We start from the raw sequence: 26,128 nt of genomic DNA on the forward strand, positions 1-26,128 counted from the left end.
AAGTGATTGGCATTTTGGGGAGAGAAAAAAGGAGAGATAGGAGGTCTTTCATTTTAGATAAGGCCTCAGGTTCTAACTTGGTTTTGGTCAGTGGAGTAATCATTAAGACATTGCTTTACAGAACCCAGTTTAAAGGAATGCTGCTTCCCTAAAACCTGGTACAGTGAAGCGGCTCAGTATATCTTTCCAGCTTGAGCTCCAGGGAGCTGCCTGTGAGCAGGAGGAGGGCCAGGGATTGGCACAGTGCCTGCTTGTGCCAGAGAAAGGGCCAGATATTGAGCCAAGGGGACATGTCATTCAGCCTCAGCAGCACTCCTTTTTGTCATATTCCATATCGACACCTGTGCGTCACTGGACCTCGTGTGCCGAATCACTTAAAACAGCCCTAATGAGGTCTCTCTGCACCTATCTGTTTCAGCGTGCCAGCCAACAAAAAACAAACCGCAACACCGTAATGCAGTGAATGAAAAGTGTGGCCTGTGGCATGCACCAGGGCCACGCTTGGAGCATGCAATCTGCTTTAGGCATGCAGGACTTTCCCCACTGCTCCCGCAGGATGTCCTGTAACACACGCCTGACCTTTCCAGCAGAGCTACTGAAGGCCCAGGCACAACTTTCCAAAGGTCTGCTTTCCACACTCTACAAACACAGGCTCATGGACACCACATGGGCTTTGGTTTCTGTTTTTTTGACACCACAGACCATAAATTAGGGCCATGCAGTTCTTACTTAACAAAATGCAAGACAATCTCAAAGCATCTATGACATTTAAACGTACAGTAAAAAGCAGATAAAAAGCAGGATGTGTTGGCTATGGGGTTTATGAGTAGACGCAAGTTCTCTGGTTGAGGATAAAACTGCAGCCTTTTAGAAGATGACATCTTTCAGCAGTACCAATTACAGAGCTGCTAATAGATTGTTCATATTTGAGGGATGGTCAATGTCTGAAACTAAAAAAGAAAAAAAAAGATGTTTCAAGATGGTTCAGTCTTATGAAGCATATATTGATGAAAGCACAGGGCAATCATCTGCAGTGATGCTGAAGTAATTGAGGGCAAGAGTGCATTATATAACCTTAATAAGCAAAGTGATGCATTTAAAGATATAAATTATGTGAAATAGGCCAGGCATTCTCTTCTGCAACATAAATGGCTCTCTTACTGGAGTAGCAGGGTGGATGAGGGGGCATGTTTATTCTACACTACGAAAGATTTAAAGCTGAAAAGACACATGAAGGGATATGTGAGGGGAATGTAATTGAAAAGAATGTCACATGCATACACGCCCACCCACACATTCTCCCACCCACCCCTCGCCCACACACACCCACCCGTACTCACTTTGGGCTGCTGAGCTTCCAGAGCTTTCTTGCCGTCCCAGGCCCAGCTGCGCTTGGTGAAGTAGTTGACGGTGGCAAACTCGATGAGGGCAGAGAAGACAAAGGCGTAGCAGACAGCGATAAACCAGTCCATGGCTGTGGCGTAAGCCACCTTGGGCAGGGAGTTGCGGGCGCTGATGCTCAGCGTGGTCATAGTAAGGACAGTGGTCACGCCTGAGAGGAAAGAGAGTACAGGGTTAAAGGCACTCACTGCCTTTTAGTGGAAACGTTACAATGCTCCATTATTGGAACATCATAATTTTTCATTCTTTATTTTCTTTATTTTCTTGACAATCACCACATGAAAAAGACTTTTACTTTGAACCTAATTACTAAATCAACCATTACTAGACAACCAAGACATCCCTGCCAAAATATGATTTCCCATCCTTAACTTATCTTCACTGATATGAGTGGCAGCATCACACTGCATTGTGAACTTATCATTTCATGGGATGCATGCCATAAGCATGGTGACTTGGCTTGATCATGCTCCTCTGAAGCAGAGTGAGATTAAACTGTTATGCTGACGAGAGGTGCTAGTCCTTACCAGCAACACATAGCATCTCCTAGGCTCTGGACCAGAGAATTGCCAACACAGGAAAATGGAATATGGAGCTTTGTGGTGTGTGTGTGTAAGTGTGTGTGTGTGTATGTGTGTGTCTGTCTGTCTGCCTGCTTGTCTGTCTGTCTGTCTGAGTGTGTGTGCTTGCTTGTGAACACAAAATATCCACACAAACACAGGAATACAGGAAAATATGAAGAAAAATATTCCTGAGCTTTGTTTCCTTGAATCTTTCATAGAATTAAGGCATGCAAGGCAACTAAGTAGAAAACAGTCATTTAGTTTTGTAGTGCATTGGAGTGAGTTATATTACAGTTAGAGCTATGGGTAGGATTTGGGTTATGGTCAGAGCTATAATAAACGTTGTTTGAGTTACTTTTTGCATATGCACTGAATGAATGTGTGAATGCATAAGGAGCAAAGGATTTTGTATATATTTGTGTATGCATTTTAAATGTAAATTCTCAGTAGGTGATTAGGTCTGTCCACTTCTACAGTGCTTTATTGAGGACCACAGTAGTAGCTGCAGAGCAAATTCCACCACAGCCATCTGAGAAGATTAGCCCTTCATTCCATCTGTCTGCACCCAGTCGATTCTGACTTTTTGACAAGAATTATTGATGCATTAAGCAGTAAATGAATTAGCTGGCAAGGAACACATCAGCTAAGAATCATTATACTCAAAAGATGACTGGAAACTCTAGCAATGCACGACTGAATTGCTTTGTAGATTGTAATGCTGCTGGTGGTAATAAGAGTCCAACTGATTGGCTGCAAAGAAGTCTTTTTTTAGACTCATCTGTATTGGAAAAAGGCACTGACCAAAGACCGTGCGAGCAGGGACAGACTCGCGGTTGAGCCAGAAGGACACCTGCGACAGGATGACGGTCATGAAGCAGGGCATGTATGTCTGGATCACAAAGTAGCCAATCTTCCTCTTCAGGTAGAAGTGGGCCATCATCACTGTGTACTGACCTGCAAGGTGACAAGAGCATAGGGAAGGTCAAAGGAAAGTGTAGGGATCAAAAATGTGATAGACGATAGAAACATAAGCAATTGAACCGTGAACACAGGAGGAACGGCGAGCGGGAAGGAGGGAGGGAGATAAAGTGTGATTAAACTGGGGGATAAAAGCAAGCCATCTGAGAGGTTTAAAGAGAGAGACAGCAGGAGAGACAGAACAAAATACCAAATAAAAAAATGAGTGTAGAAAATGCTGAATTTTGGTAAGAACGTTTGCAGGCAAGACCATCTGTAACTAGATTAAATTCCAGGAAGTCTCATTAGCACCAAACAATGGTCAGTTATCATAAGGTCTCTACTGTGAAATCTGCACTTCCGTCTTCTGTTTTAATCAGCTTCATTATCTTTTCAATATGATGCTTCAGTACCACAATAACACGTGCACAATTAAATACCTAAAATAATTCAATCCCCCCTCGATCATGATTAGAAACATGATCCTGCATACTGAATTATTCATATGAGCATGTGAATGTAAATTTACTTCATGGTGTAGAATGAGTAAGTAGATATGGGAAAGACTGGGTGAAGGACAAGGGTGTAGCCTGTGGAGTGCTCTTAGACTTCGCACTCCATGGACATTAGCCGGAATATAACAATGACTACAGAGAGAGAACAGGAATAAAATAAGGAATACAGGAGAGTGGAAAAACACCATATATTCTGTTAATCAAGTCAAGATTACATTTGAAGCTTTCTAAAATCCCTTCAGGCCGCAGAGTCTGATAAACTAAAGGAAATCCACTGATGACTGCTGCTTTCTTTTGACAAAATCCGATTTTGTGTCCAACTAATCCCTTGTCACAATCTGCATCCTGTAGCTCTCTCTCTCTCTCCTCTCTCTCTCTCTCTCTCACACACACACACACACACACAAACACACACACTCTCTGTCACATTCTGATTGTCTCATCCACTCTCATTCAGGCTCTCTTGCTCTAGTTCATAGACCTAAGCACCCTGTCAGGCGAGGCCAACAGCCAGTGTACCGTGTGCACAGGTACACAGACCAAGCAAGAGTGAGGAAACCTGACAAGAAAAGCAGCTAAAGGCATAGAGGACTGAGTGCCCCACTGGAGCAGATGAAAATGAGTAAGGGCTTCTAAAAGCGGGGTCTCAAAGCAAAGGTTCATCTCGCAAGCCTCATAATGAACCATGGAGTGAGTGAGTCCTCATTGAGAGGGGATCGCCACCATGTCCACCTTGTTGCTCTTTACCCCGTGTGCCCATGACCACGAGGACAGCACAACCAGGGGTGTCCCATTTCAGAGAGCCAGCATTGGATGTGCCCTGCTGGGCGGGACTCTAGTGAGAGGTGGCAGACATGCGCCTGTGGTGGACATTACTGCTCAGCTTTTGGAGCGTTTATGGAGAACTTCCATTCATAGCAGAAAACACTGCTGCCATGGTGGTCAACTGGTGAGTGTGGGCTTTTCTACCTCCCTATCTGCAAATTGGGACTTGAAAGGCTCAGATGCTAAAGCACACTGGAAATGGTGTTCTTTGCAGAAGGGCTTTTTTTTTAGATAACAAAAGGTGACAGGTTATCCTCATGTCTTTACAGTGGGCTGCTTGTGATGATGATGACATTTTCACTGGCAATGATTTCACATCAGTTTGTCAGCAGTTGTTAAGAGTCTCCTGCTCGCTCTTGCTTTCACTCTCTTTCTCTTTGCTAGGTTCCTTTTTTGTTAATAACTGTGCCCATGCTTTGAGCTCTTGGTGGGTCTATTCTTGAATTTGTAAAGAGGGTTTGCACCTCAGATTAGCAGCGTTAATAGCCTCACAACCTTTACTCTGCAATCCAGTCAGCTGGAGTACAAGAGATGATAAAGGTAGGGGGTGTGAGATAGGGTTAACTCTGAGCTACAGGCGCAGGGTGTAGAGTGGAGTCAGGTGGGACTGCATTAGGGATACCAGAGAAAGGGCAGTGGTCAATACAATGTGCCGAACAGTGTTCAGGCCTCATTCGTGATCAGGGTAAACTGATGTATTAATAAAGATCACAGGAGGTAGGTCCAGTGTTCCTGCCCATATATATCTATCCATGGGAATAGAAGAGGGGGAAAGCTGACCCCATGTGCTTCCAGTAATAACCAATTTGAGTCAGATAAGAGAGTATTACCACTTCCCTTTACTTAACTGAATTAAGCAGATGCCTCTGGGCCTCCCATCTCCCCACCCCTTTTCCCATGTGCCCCTGAGAGTGCCAGCCTTTCATGGCCCATCACGTGGTAAAAGCACAGCTGATGGTGAGGCACTGGGAATAACCCTCCAGACCCAATGGCTCAGGAACAAATGTTTATTTAGCTCATTCCCTTAATCTTTCCATCTCTCTTCCTACCTCCCTCACTCTCTCCTCTTCACCACTTTCCTCTCTCCCTCAGCTGGAAGTCCTCTCAAGTCCTCTTAGATCCATGCCATTTATTTGTCATCTCTATCTAGTTTGATTTTCTTTTTCTCACGCTAGTGTTGCAAAATCACATGGTTGGCTGTCAACAGGAGAAACGTCACTGACGTTACACCCAGGAAACAAAAAAAAAAACCTCTGAATGGTACCTCAGAAATAAACATTTGTAACAAATGAAACGCAAACACTCATGTAAACATGCAGAAACCATATACATAGATTTAGCTCTCCTGTGTTCACACATCATGTGGTATCACCTCTTTTTACCTCTGCTGGTGCTGATGTCCTCAGTGCCAGCCGTCTGGCCAACCAGATGGTACTGGTTGAGTCGTGAGCCCTCCTCTGCCACAACCACAGACTCGGCTGGGCCCTGTGTCCACTTGTACACCACCTCTGAGATGGGGTAAGCATCTGGAAGAACACGCTGAGCTTAGCTGAGACATAAGGCCAAGATCTAAAGCGTCACTCAAGTTGCATTATAGCATTTAGTGTTGTGCAGTACAAGAGATTCAGGAAGGGTGTTCAAAAGTTACCTTGCATGAATGCACCACCATACTGGATCAAACAACTGTATTACAGCCTGCGGATGCCATTTTGAATGATTTGCATAAAGAATTATATTTTCTTATCAGAGCTTGTGTATAATCCTACATCTGTCAGCAGCAGAGAAATGTTTTGCTTCCTTCACAAGCAGCAGGTAAGCTTGTCCAATCACACCAAGTCAAGCATTAGCGATAATACATTTAGTCATCATATGTGCTGCATATGAGATCAGAGCCTCAGGTGAAAAAGAAGTATCTGTTTGTCCGATTAACACAAGAGTACCTCATTAAAAACCTGAAAAAGTAGTATACTTGCAGCCTAGTGCAAGTTTGTCTACAAATAATTGCTTGCTTCCATTCTTCTCAGTCATATGTTATAATGAAGCACACTATCAATCTAATCATGAAGACACACATGGTTCTCCCTGGATGAGCTCCTGCAAATACATAAATAAGAGTGTATTCTACTGCATTTTCAAAAAGCCTGATTTACAGATAAAACAAGCCATGAACACATACAGCAGTCGATTGGATAAGAGCACTCGTTCTCTCCTTTGCTCCAATCCCCTAATGTAGTCCATCATGGCGTCCAATCTCTAAGTGGTCCAGTAATCCTCCCACTCTAATGACGGACGCCACCAGTGCAATTAGGATTGACTCTAGCCATGCAGGCTGTTTTCTTAAGCGCCAGTGCTCCACTGTGTGCTCATTCACTGGCATGCCAGACAGTCGTGCATGGCGTGCTCTACAGTAAAAAGCCTGCAAGGCTGGCAGAGCCTGCGCTTACTCCTAAAGGGCTTATTGTAGAGGCCAGCTCAATACAGGTGGAAACCAACCAACACATACAACCATACCTCAATCATTCAATTAACCTATAATGACCTTATTGTCAACAAATTAAATCAGAGCATTAAGTGTAAGCAATGTGCCAAAGTAAGGCTGGATTTGTTCAGTGTTGTTGAGTGCCATTTAATTTCATTCATTTATTGATCCATTCCTTTAACAAATACATTATGAAAGGTGTAATTTCAGGGAGCTGCTTGCCGAGCCTTTGGCATTCTGAACAAGCCTTAACTAAAGTGTACACACTGAGAAAGGTCAATTTAAAGACCAGGCCACCCACAACACAGTAAAAGTCCAGCCAGATTGTACAGCTCAGAATGAATGTATAAAATGGTCTGAGGAAACATTATCTCATAATAGTTCAGTGCACGTATCATTTGTCATGCATTAGTAAATATATTATGAATTACACCATTTGTTCTACCCCTTAGTATAAATTATGCTAAATTATTTATTTATCTTATATTTTATTTGTAAAAATACAGTATAACTGTTAACATGATTCTAGCATTTAGCCATACAGAAAATTCACTTTCTAAAAAAAAAGGTGCTTAAATTTTCTGATAAACATAAAGTACCAAACTACCAAAGTATCATGTTCTTGAGGTAAAGTGTTCAAGTCTCTAAAAATAGTGAATATAAATGTTAGGCTGCTACTGGATGAAGAGGTCTTTGCTGAACCTATATTTGGATCATGGATCTCAGTCTTGGGGAGTCTTGAAGTCATTTTTGTTTATTATGATCATCACACTTTCCTGAATGTACAATTCCTTTTGCATTTTAAGCCATTTATCCATGTAGCTACAAGCAAATCAGTCTTTTTGCTACTTTCACAGCCTCTCCAGATATTTTCTCTTTAATTACAAAGAACAGAAACTGTTCCTTGGTGAATAGTGTTTTAATGCTGTAGTACGGTGTAATTGTTGTATTTTCCTTGTAACAAAATATATGATAAGTAGTGTTTCCTATGCCAGTCGGCTCTCATCTGTGCTTTAGAAGATAAGAGAGTTTACTTATATGTGAGAGTAGCTTATATTCAGGCTTGCTGGGCTATGTTCTAATCTATGTATGCAGCCCTTAGCTTGTAGTGAGGTGCTGATTTCTTCTTACACTTATTTGATAAGAGGTGGGTCTCTGTATGAAGCATATGCAAAAAGATGGAATGTGCTTGCTTAACAATAGGCCTGAGATAATTAAAATCATCATAGTGTTCCATGCTAAAACAAAAACAGACACTTTTGCACTAGAGCTGTCCTCCACTGGTGTGATAAGGGCTTTGTAATCATAAACATACATTGTGTCATGCATCTCGGCTACACTAAGAAGAGAGCACCTTACCCTAGTCTGCAGCCGAATGGGGAAGTATGGTCAGTGTGAAAATGTAGGAGCCAGAAAGCTTGGTGATTATCTTGTGGACCAGGGACTGAACTCCATGAGCATCAACCTTCCGCTGCCATAGAAGTCTATTCTCAATGCCAAACTGTCACCGAAAAGAGGTCTAATTAGTCATAACCATTTGTAATCTGAACTCAAGCATCACATCTACGTTCCTATTTATGGAGCAGTTTGAACAGCATTATTGTTTCCTTTCTTGATGGATTAATCCAGGTTCTGACAGGTGGCCTTTACATTTGCGGAAGTGAGAATAGTGAGAGACTGGGATGGAAAAGGCTTGGTAATTCACACCACCTTAGCAAGCCCTGCACTCATATACTATAAATGCTAGGAAGTTAGCATTGTGAGAGACTGGGTGAGTGTTTTTAAAGTTGGAATTAGAAAGAAAGAAGGAGAAGTGACCAGTGATGATTGGCCTGGTGACAGCATTACACTCAGTACTACTGCATCACAGAGCTGTGCAAATGCCTTCAGAGTACATTTGTGCTTGGAACTCCAAGAACTACAGAAGTGAGGTATTTAAGGAATAATAAGAGTCAGGGTTGGTACAAGGGATAATCCGTCCTGCAGGCCAGAAGGCATGGTTTAGAGGATGTTAAAGCAGCTTTAGTGGCCCCTAGAAACCATTATCACATGCCAACACATACCTCATGCACATATACACATACTGTGACTGGCCAAAAACACTCCATTTCTCAAGAATCCATCAGAGAAACCACAATGTCATTTCAGCCCAGTGTACATCAATAAAACATGCCTACTGCATGAAAGGGGCATCAAAATCATTTTCCAGAAAAAAAATAACCACCTTAAAATCAGTATGGAACAAACCAATTATGACATGGTTTCCACAAGAGCTTCTGCAACATAATGAAACATGAAAATATCAGTGCTATGACATTTCTGCTATAGTTTTGTTTAGTTTACTTTGTTCAGCACTATTTGCAATACTATGTAAGTACTATGCGCAGTACTACAGATCTAAAACCATAATTATATTTACAATCATCTCTATTAACCAAATGGATAGTCGTTTACAGAATAAGTGAAAGAACATTTAAACCTTGACTCTCTCTCTCTCTCTTAAGCAGATAAAAAAGACATGATAGAAAATCCTGGCACACTGGCATTCAAAAATAACTCCATCAGATCCCTCACTGTTGGTTAACACACACACACTGCTGTTTCCAACCAGTCCTTAAACACCACGCCTTTCAGTGAAGGATTACTGAGCTTTAGCAGACCTTAGCTGATGCTAGTACCCCACAACTGCCACCTACCAGCAGAGCAGGGCCTCACAGGAGAGAGTGGAGCCTTCAATAGTTCAGCTCTGTAGCCAGGGTGACAGGTCATTAAGTTGGAATGATTATGTTTTGGTAAGGACATGGTTCAGACTTTTTTGCCCTTTAAATACAACTTAGGTTTCTGTGTATTTATGCATGTGTGTGTGTGTGTGTGTGTGTGTGTGCACGCGTGCATGTGTGTGTGGTTGTGTGTGTGTGTGCATGTGTATGCTTGTGTATGGGCATATACCATCACCTGCCAATTTATTTCAAACAGTTGGAGGTATTACCCTCACTGACCACTTTATTAGGTAATGCTAGCATAGCCAGTTCTAGGTTTACATTCGTAGACTGTAGCCCATCTGTTTGCATGCATATTTGTCCATCTCCCCTCAAGCCCATTCATCTACAGTCAGTATCTGGCCAGAGGGCCACTGCTGATGGAATACCATCCTCATCACCGCAGTGACACTGATGTGCTACTGGCCTGGTTGTGAGAGTTGTGCTGTTATCAGCATCAGCATATCAGGAACAAAAGGACTGATGGAGATCTTACACATGCCAGTGTATTAGGAAGGCCTCGTGTCTTCCTACTTTCAAATCAACACTCAAATCATGCTTTTTTAGACTGGCATTTTGAACTGTCATTAATGTTCTCTTTTATTTATTGATTGATTGATTGATTTTTCTTTACATTAGTTACTACATGTTTTATGCAGTAAGCCAATGGACTGAGCTGGCTGGATATGTTGTTTTGGTACAGACATGATTCAGAGCTTTTTGCCCTTTAAATGCAATTTAGGTTTCTGTGTATTTGTGTGTGTGTGTGTGTGTGTGTGTGTGTGTGTGTGTGTGTGTGTGTGTATGTGTGTGTGTGTGTGTGTGTGTTCTTATCTGTCCACATGTGCGCATGTGTGCATGTGTATGCTTGTGTATATGTATGGGTATATACCATCACCTGCCAATTTATTTAAACAGCTGGAGGTATTACTGTCACTGACCACTTTATTAGGTAATGCTAGCATAGCCAGTTCTAGGTTTATATTCGTAGACTGTAGCCCATCTGTTTGCATGCATATTTGTCCATCTCCCCTCAAGCCCATTCATCTACAGTCAGTATCTAGCCAGAGGGCCACTGCTGATGGAATACCATCCTCATCACCGCAGTGACACTGATGTGCTACTGGCCTGGTTGTGAGAGTTGTGCTGTTATCAGCATCAGCATATCAGGAACAAAAGGACTGATGGAGATCTTACACATGCCAGTGCATTAGGAAGGCCTCGTGTCTTCCTACTTTTAAATCAACACTCAAATCATGCTTTTTTAGACTGGCATTTTGAATTGTCATTAATGTTCTCTTTTATGTATTAATTGATTAGTTGATTGATTGATTATTTTATATATTTGTTTATTTTTGTTATCATTAGTTACTGCATGTTTTATTCAGTAATCCAATGGCTTGAGCTGGCTGGATATATTGTTAATAATTTGGTGTTTTCAGTTATCTAAATACTATATAGTACTATATACCAATACTATATATCACTATATATCATTCAGTAGTTTTATTGTGAACTTGAAATATTATGACAACAGAAACAAATCTTACACTATAACAAAGGCTTGCAGAAGGCTATAGAAATGCTTAGGCAGACTTGTGTTATAAATCCCTCCCGGAAGTGAAATACCATTAGACTCCTGATGAGAATGCCATTCACTGCTGAGACTTATATGTCATCCCAGTGAAATCTCTGATTTATATAAGGAGCCAAAGATGATGCAGCATTGTATGACTCCAGACTATACTGCAGTAAGACCAGGATTAGCTATGTATAGATGTTAAATATAGGACATGGCTCTCAAATCACCAGCTCCTTCAGCATTCTACTCTTATGAGGCCTTGAAAGGATGACCTACTGTGCATGGTGCTACTATACAAAGAAGGGCATAATGTTTGTAATATGTTTATAGACAAAAGAATAATCACTATGGGGCTTTACTAGGACTTCTAAGGGTTTTTAATAGTTTTTAATGTGGGTTATTTTGTTAGAATTGTAGGAAGACCCTTTCAAGACAAAATCATTACAAGCATTGTTATAATGTTTCAAACCTGTCCTGTTCTAGAGAAGAAGTGCATCTGCTCTGCATCTCTAGAATAATGACTATACCTGGCTCCTGAACATGAGAACGGCATCACAGCATGGGATAGGAATTATCAGTGCATATAATAATCAGCAATAACAGCTGGCATCTTATGGGAGGATATATATATCACATGACACAGTATCATGAGCTACTATTGTGTACTATTAATGTCTACTCTCTCGATTGCTTTTTGATTTTTATCTCACATAAAGTTTACTTTCAATGATGTTTTTAGTCAATGTAATCCACACCTGTATTCATTAAAGGATTATCTCAACAGTCTGCACTAATGGGCAGAATGGGCTCACCTGCTGTGCATTTATGCTGTCTGGTAAAGTTCCCATTTAATGAAACAATTAAGTTGCTCAAGACCTAGATAATACGTTTATAATATTAGAGCACAATTTTTGTGCTGGATCTTATCACAAAATGCCTGTCCTGATCACATGAAGGATCACATCACAGCACCACAATTATGAGAGACTGAATACCCCCTGCCTCTGTAGAGGTCTGTGGCTATATCTTTCAGTCTACTAGCCACACACCACTGGCTGGGAAGTAGAATAGTAATCCCACAAAATATGAGGACCCCCTCCCACTAAATGAATATGTTATAAAAAAAAAAAAATTTAAAAAGAGGCTGACATGTTTCTGTGCAATTCCTCCCTAGTTTCCCCTTTGCTGTGAGACACAGATGGCAAACAGACCAGTGGTGAATTTGTCCCAGTCCACAGGAAAGGCAGTACTTTCACCGCATGCCACTCAGGGGCACCCCGCAGGGCACCTTGCCTCTGCTGACAACACCTGGCAGGCTGAAGTGATACTGCTGAAGTTTATGTAACTGTACAGGCAGATGGTGCTTGGTTGACTGACACAAGATGGGTCCTTGTGTTGGAATAATACAAAGTGAAGTGATTCATGGTTTCTGGTAATGTGTTATAGCAAATAAATCTGCAATGGGGTTAAGCTATCTGTCCCCATTAACTTTGGAACTGGACGCAAAAGTGTGAAGACGGGAGAAGAGAGAGTGTGGATAAGGATGCTTCTCCCATGTCATTCAGGATTTGAGCCCCACCGCCTGGGAAGCTTCTCACTGCTGGATGGCACAACATCGAACGAAAACAGCACGTGCAAGAGTGGGAAGGTAGTGGGGGTAGCCGAGCCAAGAAAGGGAGAGCAAAAGGAAGAGAGACAGAGAGCTGCAGCTAAACAACACAGCACAGAATGCCAATGTGAGAGGAAGTCAGTCTAAACAAGCAGGGTAGGCTGGAGCCAGTCCAAAGGTCCCTGAAGAAGCACGAGCGGTCCGAAAGAAGGCACATGACGCTGGTAGCAGTGACAGACCACACTAACGTCTGGTCGCAGGAATGTCACAGGAAGTCCTTTAAGTCGCTATACCATGCCCACTGCTGCTATTACTGCTTCCTTCCTTTTATTTCTCCCCATCAGATGAATACATAATTGAGCATTTCTTCTCATAATTATCCTAATGCACTAGTCTGAAATAAACATCAGGAGGTCATGGAAATTCTAAAGAAAAAATGACAAAGATAATAATAAAGAGCCTTTGCATTTTATCATGAGTATTACAATGACTTTAACCAAATGTATTTCTCCAAATGACAAAGCACTGAGTAGCAGAGGCTCTCTGCAGTAACCCTGCCATCAGTGTACGGATGACATGTTGTGTGCTCTGTCCATTACCACACAACACACATGGCTGCACATTTACTGAAATGTGTCTATAGAGCTCCAGATCCTAGATCCAATCCTAACCATTAAAGTGTGATTGATCTCTTTCTGTATATAACTGAATATATTTATATATTTAAGAAAAAAAAAACTGCATTAGCATCCAGTATACAACAGCCACATTCTGGCAAGGAGAGCAGCAGTTATTTAGAAAAGTTCTAGTTCTGTTTGATGGAGACGACTGTTGAATTAGGCATCTGCCACTGTTACTCAACCAGCCAAACAAAAGATGATGAATTCAAAAACAGCTTTTATAAAACCCATTATGTAACAATACACAATGCTAATCATAAACATTTTTGTTGACTGATCTAAAAGTTAAATTACTAATCAAATATGTTTACTGCCATGTGCGTTTTGAGCACCTGCATTTGGTAATGGAATATTAGAAATCTCAGGAATTCTCCCCCGAGAATTTTATAGATGTCCTAAACTTGAGGTCCATGTCAGGACCAAACAAATCATACGGTCACGGACTGCTCCTCCCCTCATAGTCACGTGGTATGGCCTGCCACGTGCAGCGGAATGCACTAATGTACTGTCTTTGTTTTTGTAACCACGCTCCCTGGGATTGCACACACGTATAAAGGGTTCAATGTGAATCTCTTGTGTGTCTATTTAAACCCTTGTCTGTGTGTGCTCCCTTTGTTGGTCATTGTCACTACGTAGGTGTTACTGTAGATCTTTGTAACCGTAACAATGGTTTGTGTAGTTCCTGTTAATGTGTATGCGTCTTTGTTTAATGTTAGATGTATAGTCATGGTTTCCGTACCTGTTGTGTGTGAGTGCCACCTGTGTCATATATGTTTTGTATTAATAAATGTGTTTCACCGACAAGGAAGTCTGTGCGTCCTGCCCCGCGCCCTGCGGTACTCGGGCCACCAACGTTATAGATACAGCCTCTAAAAATACTTCATCTGAAAATGGAATAGAACTACAGGCCTTCCTAGTTTTGCCACATCATAAATATAATGGAATTACTAAGAGTGGAGTATAATATAATAGCCCCTGACAGACAATTTTAAAGAATTACTAACAATGTTCTATGTAATAATAATAATAATAATAATCTAATTTATATAGCCTCTTTCTGACACTCAAGGTTGTTTTATAGTATAACAGTCCAACGAGAACACAAACACACAAAAAAGAAGGAACAGACTAAAATTGCAGCAGGGGAAGAGATCGTTTCTACATGTTTATGTGCTGAAAACATGAAAGGGTTGCCAAACTAACAAATCTGCCATAAAGTTTATATTCCTTTAGGTTTAACTTTATTAACTTTAGGTTTCACCCTGTTCTTAATTGCCCTTTAGATTATGGAATCCCCACTGAAAGCCCTTTGTCAATAGAACCTTGGTCATCTTTATCTTTATTGCATTATTATTCTGCACCAAATCCAAAACATTATGGAACATATGGAACATGCCTGTGTCATGGGGCTTACAGACCATTGCTGATGGAGGAAGCAGGCCACGTTATCAAAGCCTCTGTAACTTCACAGGTACATGTGACCACAGCATGCTCAATGGATTTCAACAGGACTAGTAGGCAGTGGCACTGCTGTGCTGGACACACCATGCCCAATTCCAAGTGCACTGTACACACCATACCCAACTCGAGTGCATTAAGGGAGTGAAGTTTTTAATAGCTGAATTCCCACCAAATTGCAGTGTTATACTGTATTATAAATAAAAGTGCCAAAGTGATGCAAAAGGCAAAGTTTGAACCTTACACCTCAGTGAAGTGTAAAGTATTAAAGGCAATAAAATTGCTATTTTCAAAGACAAATATGAACAGCGTTGGAACTCCTACAGTGCTGGAATATTTCCAAACATCTTGGAAAACTATGCAGATTACAATTTGTTTGTGCCAACTATGTGTACAGAAAGAGCACTTTTTATACTTGAGGAGCACATTTAGGCCCTGGTTAAAAAAGACAGTAAGACTCTGCTGGCTGCAGAAAAGGATAGCCCTCCCCCGCTCTCTCTCTCTCTCTCTCTCTCTCTCTCTCTCTCTCTCTCTCTCTCTCTCTCTCTCTCTCTCTCTCTCTCTCCACACACACTGTCTCTCTGGCATCGCACCATAAATTCTGAGCTCAGACAACTCCCAGGTGAAGCCAATCCATTTGGCAGTATTCAAAACTTCAAATAAAGCTGTGCAAGACAGACCTTTCCCACACTGCCACACATTTTGTCTGTAAGTATGTGTCCATGCATGTGTAAGTGTGTGTCTGTGTGTGTAAGTGTGTGTCTGTGTGTGTAAGTGTGTGTCTGTGTGGGCATGAGTGTGTGCAGGGACCAGGAGCCATCCCTAATCCAGCCCCAAAGTGTCCTGTTCTATGGAGCAGGTGATAATCTTAATCCTGCTTCTGAATGGCTGCAGTGTGATAAGGCTGAACTGCAAGAGAAAGATCAAGTGTACAGTCTGAATGCTTTGATGCACGGTGGAAAGGGCTGCATGAGTGTATTACTGTGTCTTTTGGATGTGCTATTAGGAATTGCTTGATATGAGTGAGAACAGGGAAGATATAAAATGCATGCGAAGAGAAAAACGCAAAGAGAGAGAGAGAGAGAGAGAGAGAGAGAGAGAGAGAGAGAGAGAGAGTCAGAAAGAGAGACAGCAGCCTCAGTTCAGCACTGCTGACCAAAGTCTAATCAGAGTTAATCATATTATCAAAAAAGCAAAGAAGACTATCTAGAACATTGGGACAATGACACCAGGACTAAATTACAGATGTATCAGGTACTAAACAGAGAATACAAATTATCAGAATATCTCTACACTGTCAGAGAGCCACAGCATAGACAACCTCACCAAGTACTGGCTCAGTGACCAGAATCTGGCCAAAGAAATGGAAGATACAAAAAATCCTGTCTGCCTAGAGAGAGAAGACTGTGTGGTCACTGTCAGAGTAGTGAGGTCGAGACAGAACAGCCCTTTCTCCCCCATTGTGAAAAAGTCACAGATCCGCCAAAATTTCACAGTAAAATTGTACATGCCCAAATTTTGACATTTTCTCCTAGCCCAAAAAATAACAAATTGTCCTTGGAAAAAGAAGCACACAACCTCTCATTGCAAAATATGATAATAATTCTTATCTATATTCTGTTAATATATTTACTGTTAGTATTACTGATTTTGTTTGATCTAGTTTTCATCTAGTTATCTTTTAACATTAATTGTCGTACTTTTTTACTTTGATTATTATTTTGCTAGTATTAAAACCATTATCATCATCAGTAACCTAAAAACATTACTGTTATTTCCACAGAGTATATTCAGCTCCAATCTCTCTTTGCTTGGGCAAAATTGTACCTGATTCAATCATGCCAATAAAGCTACCTTGTATTGAATTTGCTAGAATTAAATTGAATTGAATTGAATTGCGTTGAATCGAGTTGAACTGAAAGAGAGAGAGAGAGAGAGAGAGAGAGAGAGAGAGAGAGAGATAGAGTCATACAAAGGTAGGGAGGGGTGACTCCTCCATGGTCTCATTACTGGAGAGAGAGAGAATAAGAGAAATGATGCCTCAGCGTACCTCATCCTCACCCCCCCCCCCCACCCCCCCGACCCCAACACCACACTGCAGTTCATGTATGGGTCATTTTTGAATAGCACCACCTGGCATGCATTAAAGAAGATTTTTCAAAGACCGTTTTGCCTTATGATTGCTAACCCACTTTAGGTACCTCCTTTTTTTCACAGACCAGCGAAGATAATTGCCGTTATAGAATTTTTTTGGATATCTTGTCATAGTGATAAATGCTACAGTGACAGATTGCGGTGGTATAAACTAGGTCTGTTTAAATTCTATAAGATGGTTATCCTTTTCTTGTCTAAAAATACAAGATGCAGTATGTGACCAGTTTTCCACAGTTTATATTTTTTCTATGCTGGCGATTGTTTTTGGACAGGTAGCAAAGGAAAGGATTTAGAAAGCACTTACAACTCCCAAACTTGAGGGGGCAGGCATGAGCATCCATGGGGAAGTCTTCCAGTTGCATTGGACACTCAGCAGATATGGTCAGTCTGGAGAGAAAAGCAAAGTTATCAATGCCCTCATGCACAGAACTGATGAAACTCCACTTTTAACGAAGCAAACGGAATAATGTACCTTTCTGAGCATTTATAGAGAATTCAAATATATTTTTTTATATACACATTTCGTTAAACACTACTGCCATGACAATGATGATGATGATGATCTCACACACACACACACACACACACACACACACACACACACACACACACACACACACCACAAAGCCCCATATTCCATTTTCCTCTGTTATCGCTGTTTTCTTTTCATTGTGTTTTGAAGCTATCTATTGCAGTAAGAGTTACATGACTAAACTTGTCATAGACCTACAGTGCCACCAACTGGACCATTTTAAGACTGCAAGTAAGAAAGATTTGCATTGTGGATTTCATCCACAAAATGAACATTCCCCTGCAAACTAGCCAATCTGTGAATGAGATTCCTGCAGATGCCTTTAATACAGATCCATTATAACATCTCAGAATATAGATCATGACATTTCATGTACTGTAAATATATGTAATTCATACAGGTTTTTAATATGCAGTGGTACAGCCTCTTCTAGCACAACCTGGACTCTTTAGTACTGAGGAACTAAATGAGTGACAACTGAGTAACTACCTGAGAAACTCTTATTGCTTTCTAAAATTCCAGAAATTCTGTCCGTTCTCAAATTTGCTTTTTTTAAATAGAAAATTTCTAATAACGTTTTCCGCCTTTTTTAAAGACATGCTACAGTACTGAATCTGCTGTTAAAGGTGACAAATAATCTGCTACTTGCTATTCTTTGTTCCATATACTTCCTGGAACAAATGTTACATCAACATGATATGAATGAATCAGTCAATGAATGAATCAATGAGTCAATGAATGAATGTACACTGATATAGCACCTTTCTCAGAACCTAAGGATGCTTTACTCTCAACACAGCTTTTACATCCAGTCAACAGACCAGTGAGAAGCCAATTTCACACAGCATACTCTCAACCAGAAACCACAGCCCCCTGGGGGACTGCATCAGGAACAGGAAGGAGAGACAGGAGAAAGGATATCTCATTTCTCTGTTATGACAATATCTTACAACTGTATTTTTTCTACTTAGACCTGGTACAGTTAGGATTTAGCTATTAGCTCCAATTAAATGAGTTCTCTCTCAATACTATCTTTAAAATGTCATCCAAGGTTTTATCAGACCTGGATTATTGTAGATATTCCAAAATGCTGATACAGATATTCCAAAATGTTGTAGCTCACTTGCTTACAGGTTCAAAGAGAAGAGATCATATTGCCCTGGTTTTAGCTTCCCTCCACTGGTTTTCAGTTTGATTTAGAATTCAATATGAAGTTCTGCTGTTTGTGTTCAAACCTCTGAATGGACTGGCTCCCCCTTACATTACAGATATGCTTTGTGCACATGCTGCTTCTCGATCCTCAAGGTTATCCTGCCGGTGACTGCTGCCTGCTCCTTGATCACAGCTAGAGCTGGATGCTGGCTGTGCCTTTATAGTATTTGTGCCAATGATCTGGAGCACTCCACCAGTGCACTTTTTTTGTGTGTGCCATTTTAGATCAAAGTTTAAATAATACTTTTATACATTAGCTGTTTTAAATTACTGAATATATTAAGTGAAGGGATGTATGTTATTTTACCTGTGTATATGTACGCTTATGTAATTGTTTAAAGCCATGAAGAGCAGTAATAGGTGATGTTTGTTACATTTGGCACTTTTGTACTTCAAAATGCAGATGCAGGCTCAGTTCTGCTTAACAGGGCACAGGTGAAGCATTCAGATGAAATACAGGTTTGAACTCTAGCTGAGCCATGTGCCATTTGGCAGAAGAAAACAGACAGTAAATCTCACAGATAGCCTCAGTTCTCTTCTAAGTGCGCCGATATTTCATGTATATGCAATTGACAGTTTTTGACAACAGTAAATATTTTTAAATAAATAAATTAATAATAATAATAATAATAATAATAATAAACCTGGACCTAGATCATAACAATGCTTTTTGAATAAATGACCTACTAAAACATGGATATCTAAAGACGCATGCACATAGTACAAAACGTCTCCAGTCGAACTTTTTTCATCTTTTATTTAAGTGTTTCCACTGTGCATTCACAGTAAACCACATGAACCAGTTTTACATATTTACTTGCTCAACACCAATGAGTCATACCGTAGTAATGACTGAAAACAGACTGCGGTAGAACAGACCGTAGAACGGCAACTGCTTAATTTGCTGTCATGCATCTCCCTCTAGTGGTCAGTATATTACATCACGTCACATTATTATACTACATACTTATTCATTAGACATCATTCAATTAGATTTCATTATTACCACAAAGTTTCTATAATCCCTACTATATGTCCTGGGAATCATTTTGTCAGCCTCTGTGCTGGGATCATTAGGAACATTGCCGAGATGTTCTTTCCTGCTTGTGTATTTCAATTGTTTCCATGAAAGTATCGTAACAAAGCTTATGCGGTGCAGTTCCTGTTAATACTAGCGTTAAATAGTTTCAGTCTCTTCAAAACTGTGAAAGATGTGTTGGGGAATGTGTTGAGATGAGGCAGATGCCTGCATCTCCCACTGGCAGAGTGCATAATTACTGGAACACACACACACACACACACCTGCCTCATTGTATATAATTTACAGCATATAATTGATAGCATCAGGCCTTCCTATCTGAAGGTCAAATGGTAGGGTGCTGCACAGGAGGGATGAATGACCAGAGCCCAAACCCACGTGTGTAAATCCTGCACTGTACAACACAGGAAAACAGTGAGGTGTGATCACACTAAATTATCAGTTCAAACCCTCAGTGCAGTACCACACACACTAACCTCTTGTGTCATGTTATAGCAGCAGATGTCACACTCCACTCATAGCACAGACCCATTCATACCCTGACGTACAGTAGGATTCACAGTAGTGCACACCCACAATACCAATACCACGTCTGCTATAAACAGCTGCATTATAAATTATAAATGACAGGATAAAGTGTCAAATGGTCATAAGCCAACCAAGATAAGTTTCAAACATGACAAGTCCCTGAAGGTCTTAAAGCAATATCTACAGCAGCTGTTCTGGTCACCCCTGTTCTTTTTCTCATTTGTAAAAATGCTATGAACATATTTGGGTAATAATATTTAATACCATGGTATTATGGACTATGCATAATTAAAACAGTATAATGAATATTCATGGATAGGGAGCATATAATTTATGCATTGGCTACAAACCAAACTCTAAACCTAGACCCAGGGGATCAAGTCAAACAAAAAGCCTGTTCAAGGGTTAAGAGCATTCATTCTGCTTTGAGTCATCAGCAGATTAGCAGGCTCTTAGATCTAAAAAATTACCCATTTATTCCTGCATAAGCATCTCCAAAACTAAAACTGAGATATCAGTTATTCTGCCATGAGCTTAATAAATAAATGAAACTGGTTGAGCTTAATAAATAAAAGAACCTGGCTTTTAGCTGAAAAATGTTTTGCCATTGCTATAGTTATTGCTATATAGCTTACAGCAGAGAAATCTTGCAGAATCGCTCGTACCGATGCTCCATAATATCCCTGACCCTTGACCTCTAATATGGATCCCACTGTGGTCTATTCTTCTCTACTCTGCTAGCTGCTTTTTCGTGCCTGGATTCTGTCATTGTGACTCTGTGTGGCCACGTGAGACTTCTGGGTTCCTATTAACGAGTTCTTCAGTGTTAAAATAAAAATGATAAGGCTGATATTCAGATTGGAGTTGTAGATGGGTAAAACATCAGTGAGATCATGCAATGAGGGATTGTATGGAAATGAACATTGTGGTAACTGAGATGTATTGAGACTTCTTTGAATCATAACATGCTTCATAATCTAACAGCAAATATAATCTTAGATGCGTAATGTAAGATATCAAACAATTAGCAGGAAGCTTTCTGCTTTCACTATAACCAATGACCTGTGACTTCAAAAGCTGGGAGCAGCCTTCATGGATAGTTTCTCGCCAAACATAAACTCAATAAATAAATAAATGATAAATAAAGTCACAATAGTCTATTCCTTAGTTCCAGTGATTTGAAGATTTATGGTTAGGCATTTATGGACTGGTATTAAGGACAAGTGGCAGCTCTATAACATACCAGGCTGTGTGCCGTTAATGACCCACATTTTGGATGAGACTGAGTGAAGGTGGAACCTGAACCCCGTGGTAATTTTGATGCTGGTGCTAAATGACTCACAGCCACTATCCATTATACTATCCATGTCTTTTATCTTTCTTTCTCTTCCTGTTATTGTCATATGCTCTTATTGGCTGATGCTTATCAAATCATGCTCAATGGACATGAATATATAGATATTTGATTTAAATCTGTATTTAAAAAAAGCCTGGATAAAAAATAATCATAATTTAGTAGCTCTTCTATAATTTGGCTCATCTGAACTGCTGAGTGAAATGGTGTGCTTCGGCTCCAGCTCTCCTTTGTTCGGTCCCCTAACCTGCTTTCAATCTCTAATAAAAACCTGTGGAGTGTGTTCCACTTTTAGAATGTGGCTTGTGGAGGTGTTCCGGCCTGCTTTCTGTGCTCCATGCTCTCTGAGCAGCTTGGCAACACTAGGCCAATCTATCACCAAGCTCTTTCTATGGAAAAGACTCCCGGCTTTAGGAGAAGCTATGTGCTTGGCACTGCAAGGGAATGTACCATCAGTAGATTGTAGATGAGTTAACAGTTATTGATTCCTAAATTACTTCTGCCATTTCCACTCTCAGATGCATTAATATTTGAGTTAGATAGTTGCTCTTCCATTTAGATAATAACGTCTGCCAAACAAGACAAAAAGGATGACTGGATCGGCACTAATAACCTCATAGCTCTGTTACATGACTTTGGTTTCTTTGGTCTTTGGTCTCTTCCAGTTGAACAGACCTTATCCAGTACACTGTACTTTGTAATGCATATACAGTCTAACATATTATAACTATGTTAATTCTGTGCATAGACACAAGTGAATGGTGTAAAACTTGGCACAGTAGAATTGTGTTCATGTTAGCAGAGGAGAGAAGCAACTTAAGGTGTGTGTTAATATGTGTGTGAGAGAGGGTGAGAAACTTATGTGGTGTGTGTAGTTTTTTCTATGTTTTTGTACATATGTGTGTATATGTCTGCATGTGTGCATGTTTGTGTGCGTGTGTGTGTGTGTGTGTGTGTGTGTGTGTGTATGTGTGTGTGTATACACCCAATATGCAGATAATGGAGCAGACAGTCTATGGAGCAACAACACAAACTCAGGCAGTTTCTGTGTCTCTGCCTCTCTCTCCCTCCTTCACTTCCTTCACTTAAGGTGTGTGTTAATGTGTGTGTGTGAGGGTGAGAGAATTATAGTGTCCGTGTGTGTTTTTGTCCATGTTTTTGCGTACATGTGTGAGTCTGCATCTGTGTGTGTGGATGTTTGTATGTGTGTGTGCAAGTGCACTCAGTGTGCAGTTAATGGAGCAGGGAGTCTATGGAGAAAAGCTCAACAACCGCTCTCCCTCCTTCACTCCTTCATCTCTCCAGCTCTCGCTCTCTTTCTCTCCCTCCTTCACTCGCACGCCAGCTCTCTCTGCAGCTCTCTCTCTCTCTCTCTCTCTCTCTTTCTCCTACCTTCACTTTATCTCTCCAGCTCTCTATCTCTCTCTTCTTCACTCTGATCAGTTCTCACTCTCCCTCCATCCTTTCTCTATCTAGCTGTCTCTCCCTGCATGTCTGAGAGTTGTTTGTTGCTAAAAGAGTATGAGATCATCAGAAAAAAATATCACAAACGTAACATGAATAACTAAACAAATGTATTCTTTAAACTCATTAAACCAATAATCTGTCCCAAAGTAAACACTGGAATCATTGTGAGCCTGATATGTCTTGAGATCAGGTTAAAGGGTTAAAGGGTGTCATAACCCACCCCAGCCAGCAAAAAAAAAAAAAAGTCTTCTGCATTGTCTGCCTATCTGTCTCTCTCGCTCTCCTTCTTGGACACACACACACACACACACACACACACATCATTAGCACTATAAGGTGCTAAACTGTTTTCACAATTAGCCTACATTTTCATAATTAAATTCAAGATCATGAAAAAAAAGCCACGAGTGCTATCAACAATGGCAAATAAAATAACACCAGTTAAAAATATACATTTTCCTCAAAAGAATAAAATATGTCGATAATTTCATGCTTGTTTAGGGCATTGCCAAGGCCTGATGCTGGTGGAGTAGTGGAGACCTGGTTTTGAGGACATGTTGTTTGTCCTGTGCTATTTCCCTAGGGATTGTTTAGGGTGGCGTCTAGAACACAGAGTTCAGAGAGAGTCAAGAGCAGATGCACTACACACAAAGAGCATGAGCAGCATGGGACAGCACTCTGAAATGGTGAAGGCTTGGGAAGAGAGACTGAAAGTACGCTCTTCCATGACTAGGTTTATCATCACCAATCTTGTGCCATTTTCTAGTGAGGTGCCAGTACACAGGTCTTCCATTTTTACCAGAAAAGATATCTTTACACAAGGTGTCTTTGTTTTCCAGTACAGAACACAGCCAACAGTGAAACACTGCTATGGACAAAGCCAGTTTGTTCTCTTACTACACCTGAAACAAATGCCTGCAAAAATGGAAACTGTAACAATGGCTTATGAGATTGGCATGGAAGCTACAGCCAATCAGAAGAGAACTTGAAATCCAAGTTCAGTAAGAAAAAAAGCCCCTGGTTTGAAGGCTTTTTCTCTATGAAGGAGATGTTTTTTGTTTTCTTCTTTTTGGCAGGATTCACCAAATTGCTCACTGATGATGACCTCATTCACAAATGCCCCCCTCGGCCTGTTCCACTGCGAGACCATGATAAAATGAACAAAAGCCACTGAACTCTGGGATGCTATTCTACCAGGCTAGCCCCGCCCTCAACCATGCCCGAGTAGATCTCACCTCATGGTGTAGAGCAGTGTGCCGTCATCCTGCAACCGAAGCAATTTGTTGGGCGTAGTCATGTTGTGGGCGATGGACTTCTTGCCATTCAGGAAGAAGGTGTCAGGGGTCCAGATTTTGCTGGCCAGTAGGTTGTTCAGCGGCAGCATACCCATGGGGCCCTTAAATCGCAGACGCTCATCCTTCCAGCTCTGCCGGAAAAACACGTCGATGGTGTACTCCTGTGGAGGGGTAGGGGGTGTTAGAGGGTGTGCACCGGGGGCATGGGGAAAGGGGTGACCGTGTGACATAGCCAAGCTGCTGAATATGAAGATGAGCAATATTAGCGCTGTCAATCAGCTAATACAGCAGATGGACAAACATGACACAAAAGGAGGCTAAAACAAACATCAGTCTATGGAGAGATGAAAGTTTGTGGAAAATGGAACCATTGTGGGAGCTGGATGAAGTACATGGCTGCCTGTTACACAAGCAAATTGATCATGCTTCTTTTTCATGTCTGAATTATTTCAAATTAGTTTCTTACCATCTCAGTATCTGATACAGGGCCAAAACTGGTGACAAAGATGTTGGTCTTAATCTCAGTCACCTTTTCTGTGAGGTTGCAAAGAGAAAACAAGTTAGCTTTTCATCCAGATCAACTTAAAATATACAGCAAAGTCCCAAGGGCTGAAACACATATTGTCGAATAAACATGTAGGTCCAGCTGAAGGTGGATGCACACAGCTGTAATTAATTCACAACTAGAGATCTTTCTGGGTTTACTTCAGACAGCTGTTCTGTTCATTTAAGGTCCTGTCAGAAGGCAAACTTTTATTTCAATGTCAAGGGTACAGCATGTGTGCCACATATAAAAAAAAAAACATCTTCCAAGATAGCACCCCTAAGTTGCTTGAGGAAAACAAAAGGTAAAAATAAACCTTTGACAAGTACTATAGTTCAGTATTCTAATTCTCAACTTCAGAAAAATGTGAAAATGTTCACTGTAAGATTCAAATAAGACTATGTACCCCTGTGGTAGTTAATAAGAATTCTCAGTCTGAACAGAATTAAACAGCATATAAAACAGTATGTTCAGTTATTCCACAGATAGACCTTCTCTGAAAGTGGCAAATTCCTCTCCTTTAATTACAGTTGCCGTTTAAATCCTGTCCAATGCCATCTTTTGTCTAGAAACATCATGCAGCAGCCACTAGAAAAGCATGCACTGCTCTCCAATGCTTCTGCATAAAGGAGCTGGCCAGGGACTCTCTTTCGCTCTCCCTCTCTCTCTCTCTTCAGTCCTCAAAGAATAATGAACCTTCCCCTCTGAAAAGGCAGCTTTCTCAAGGTCAGCATTCACACTTTCAGCCACTCTCTCTTACACACAGACACATGCACACACACACACACACACACACACACACACACACACACACACACACACACACACACACACTTTTTCTGTCTTGTTCATGAATGCTCAGATTCAGAGTGCTGTCCAAGGTGCTTGTATTTCAATATTACAGGATCATGTCTGCTTTGTCATAACATGTCAGACTGTATGAATAGCTCTGTCCCATTCTTGTCCATCCTTCCTGTCTGAACTATGCAAAGTGGACGTTTTGCGGTCATATCACTTTGGCATTCAGAGAGATATTCATAAAGTACTGACTTAGGGACACTGTAAGGAGGGAATTAATGATCACAAATACCCATTACAGAAGACAGAAAACCACACATACAATACAAGAACTTTTAGCTGTAGCACACAGGCTAAGACAGTGAGAACATGGGGTA

At 40.8% G+C, this 26,128-nt stretch overlaps 1 protein-coding gene across 1 annotated transcript in view; it reads right to left on the reverse strand.

The window, feature by feature from the left end:
- Positions 1-26,128, reverse strand: part of gabra5 (gamma-aminobutyric acid type A receptor subunit alpha5) — a 31,043-nt gene that overhangs the window by 2,478 nt on the left and 2,437 nt on the right. Inside the window, exons 5-10 of the mRNA XM_027005577.2 lie at positions 24,876-24,943; positions 24,350-24,570; positions 17,287-17,369; positions 5,644-5,787; positions 2,766-2,918; positions 1,341-1,552 (exon numbers count right to left, since the gene is read on the reverse strand). Of these exons, the coding sequence (XP_026861378.1) occupies positions 1,341-1,552; positions 2,766-2,918; positions 5,644-5,787; positions 17,287-17,369; positions 24,350-24,570; positions 24,876-24,943 (881 nt within the window). The remainder of the gene's footprint in view (positions 1-1,340; positions 1,553-2,765; positions 2,919-5,643; positions 5,788-17,286; positions 17,370-24,349; positions 24,571-24,875; positions 24,944-26,128) is intronic.

This window comes from Electrophorus electricus, chromosome 3, assembly GCF_013358815.1.
Source record: "Electrophorus electricus isolate fEleEle1 chromosome 3, fEleEle1.pri, whole genome shotgun sequence".
NCBI classification, from domain to species: Eukaryota; Metazoa; Chordata; class Actinopteri; order Gymnotiformes; family Gymnotidae; genus Electrophorus; species Electrophorus electricus.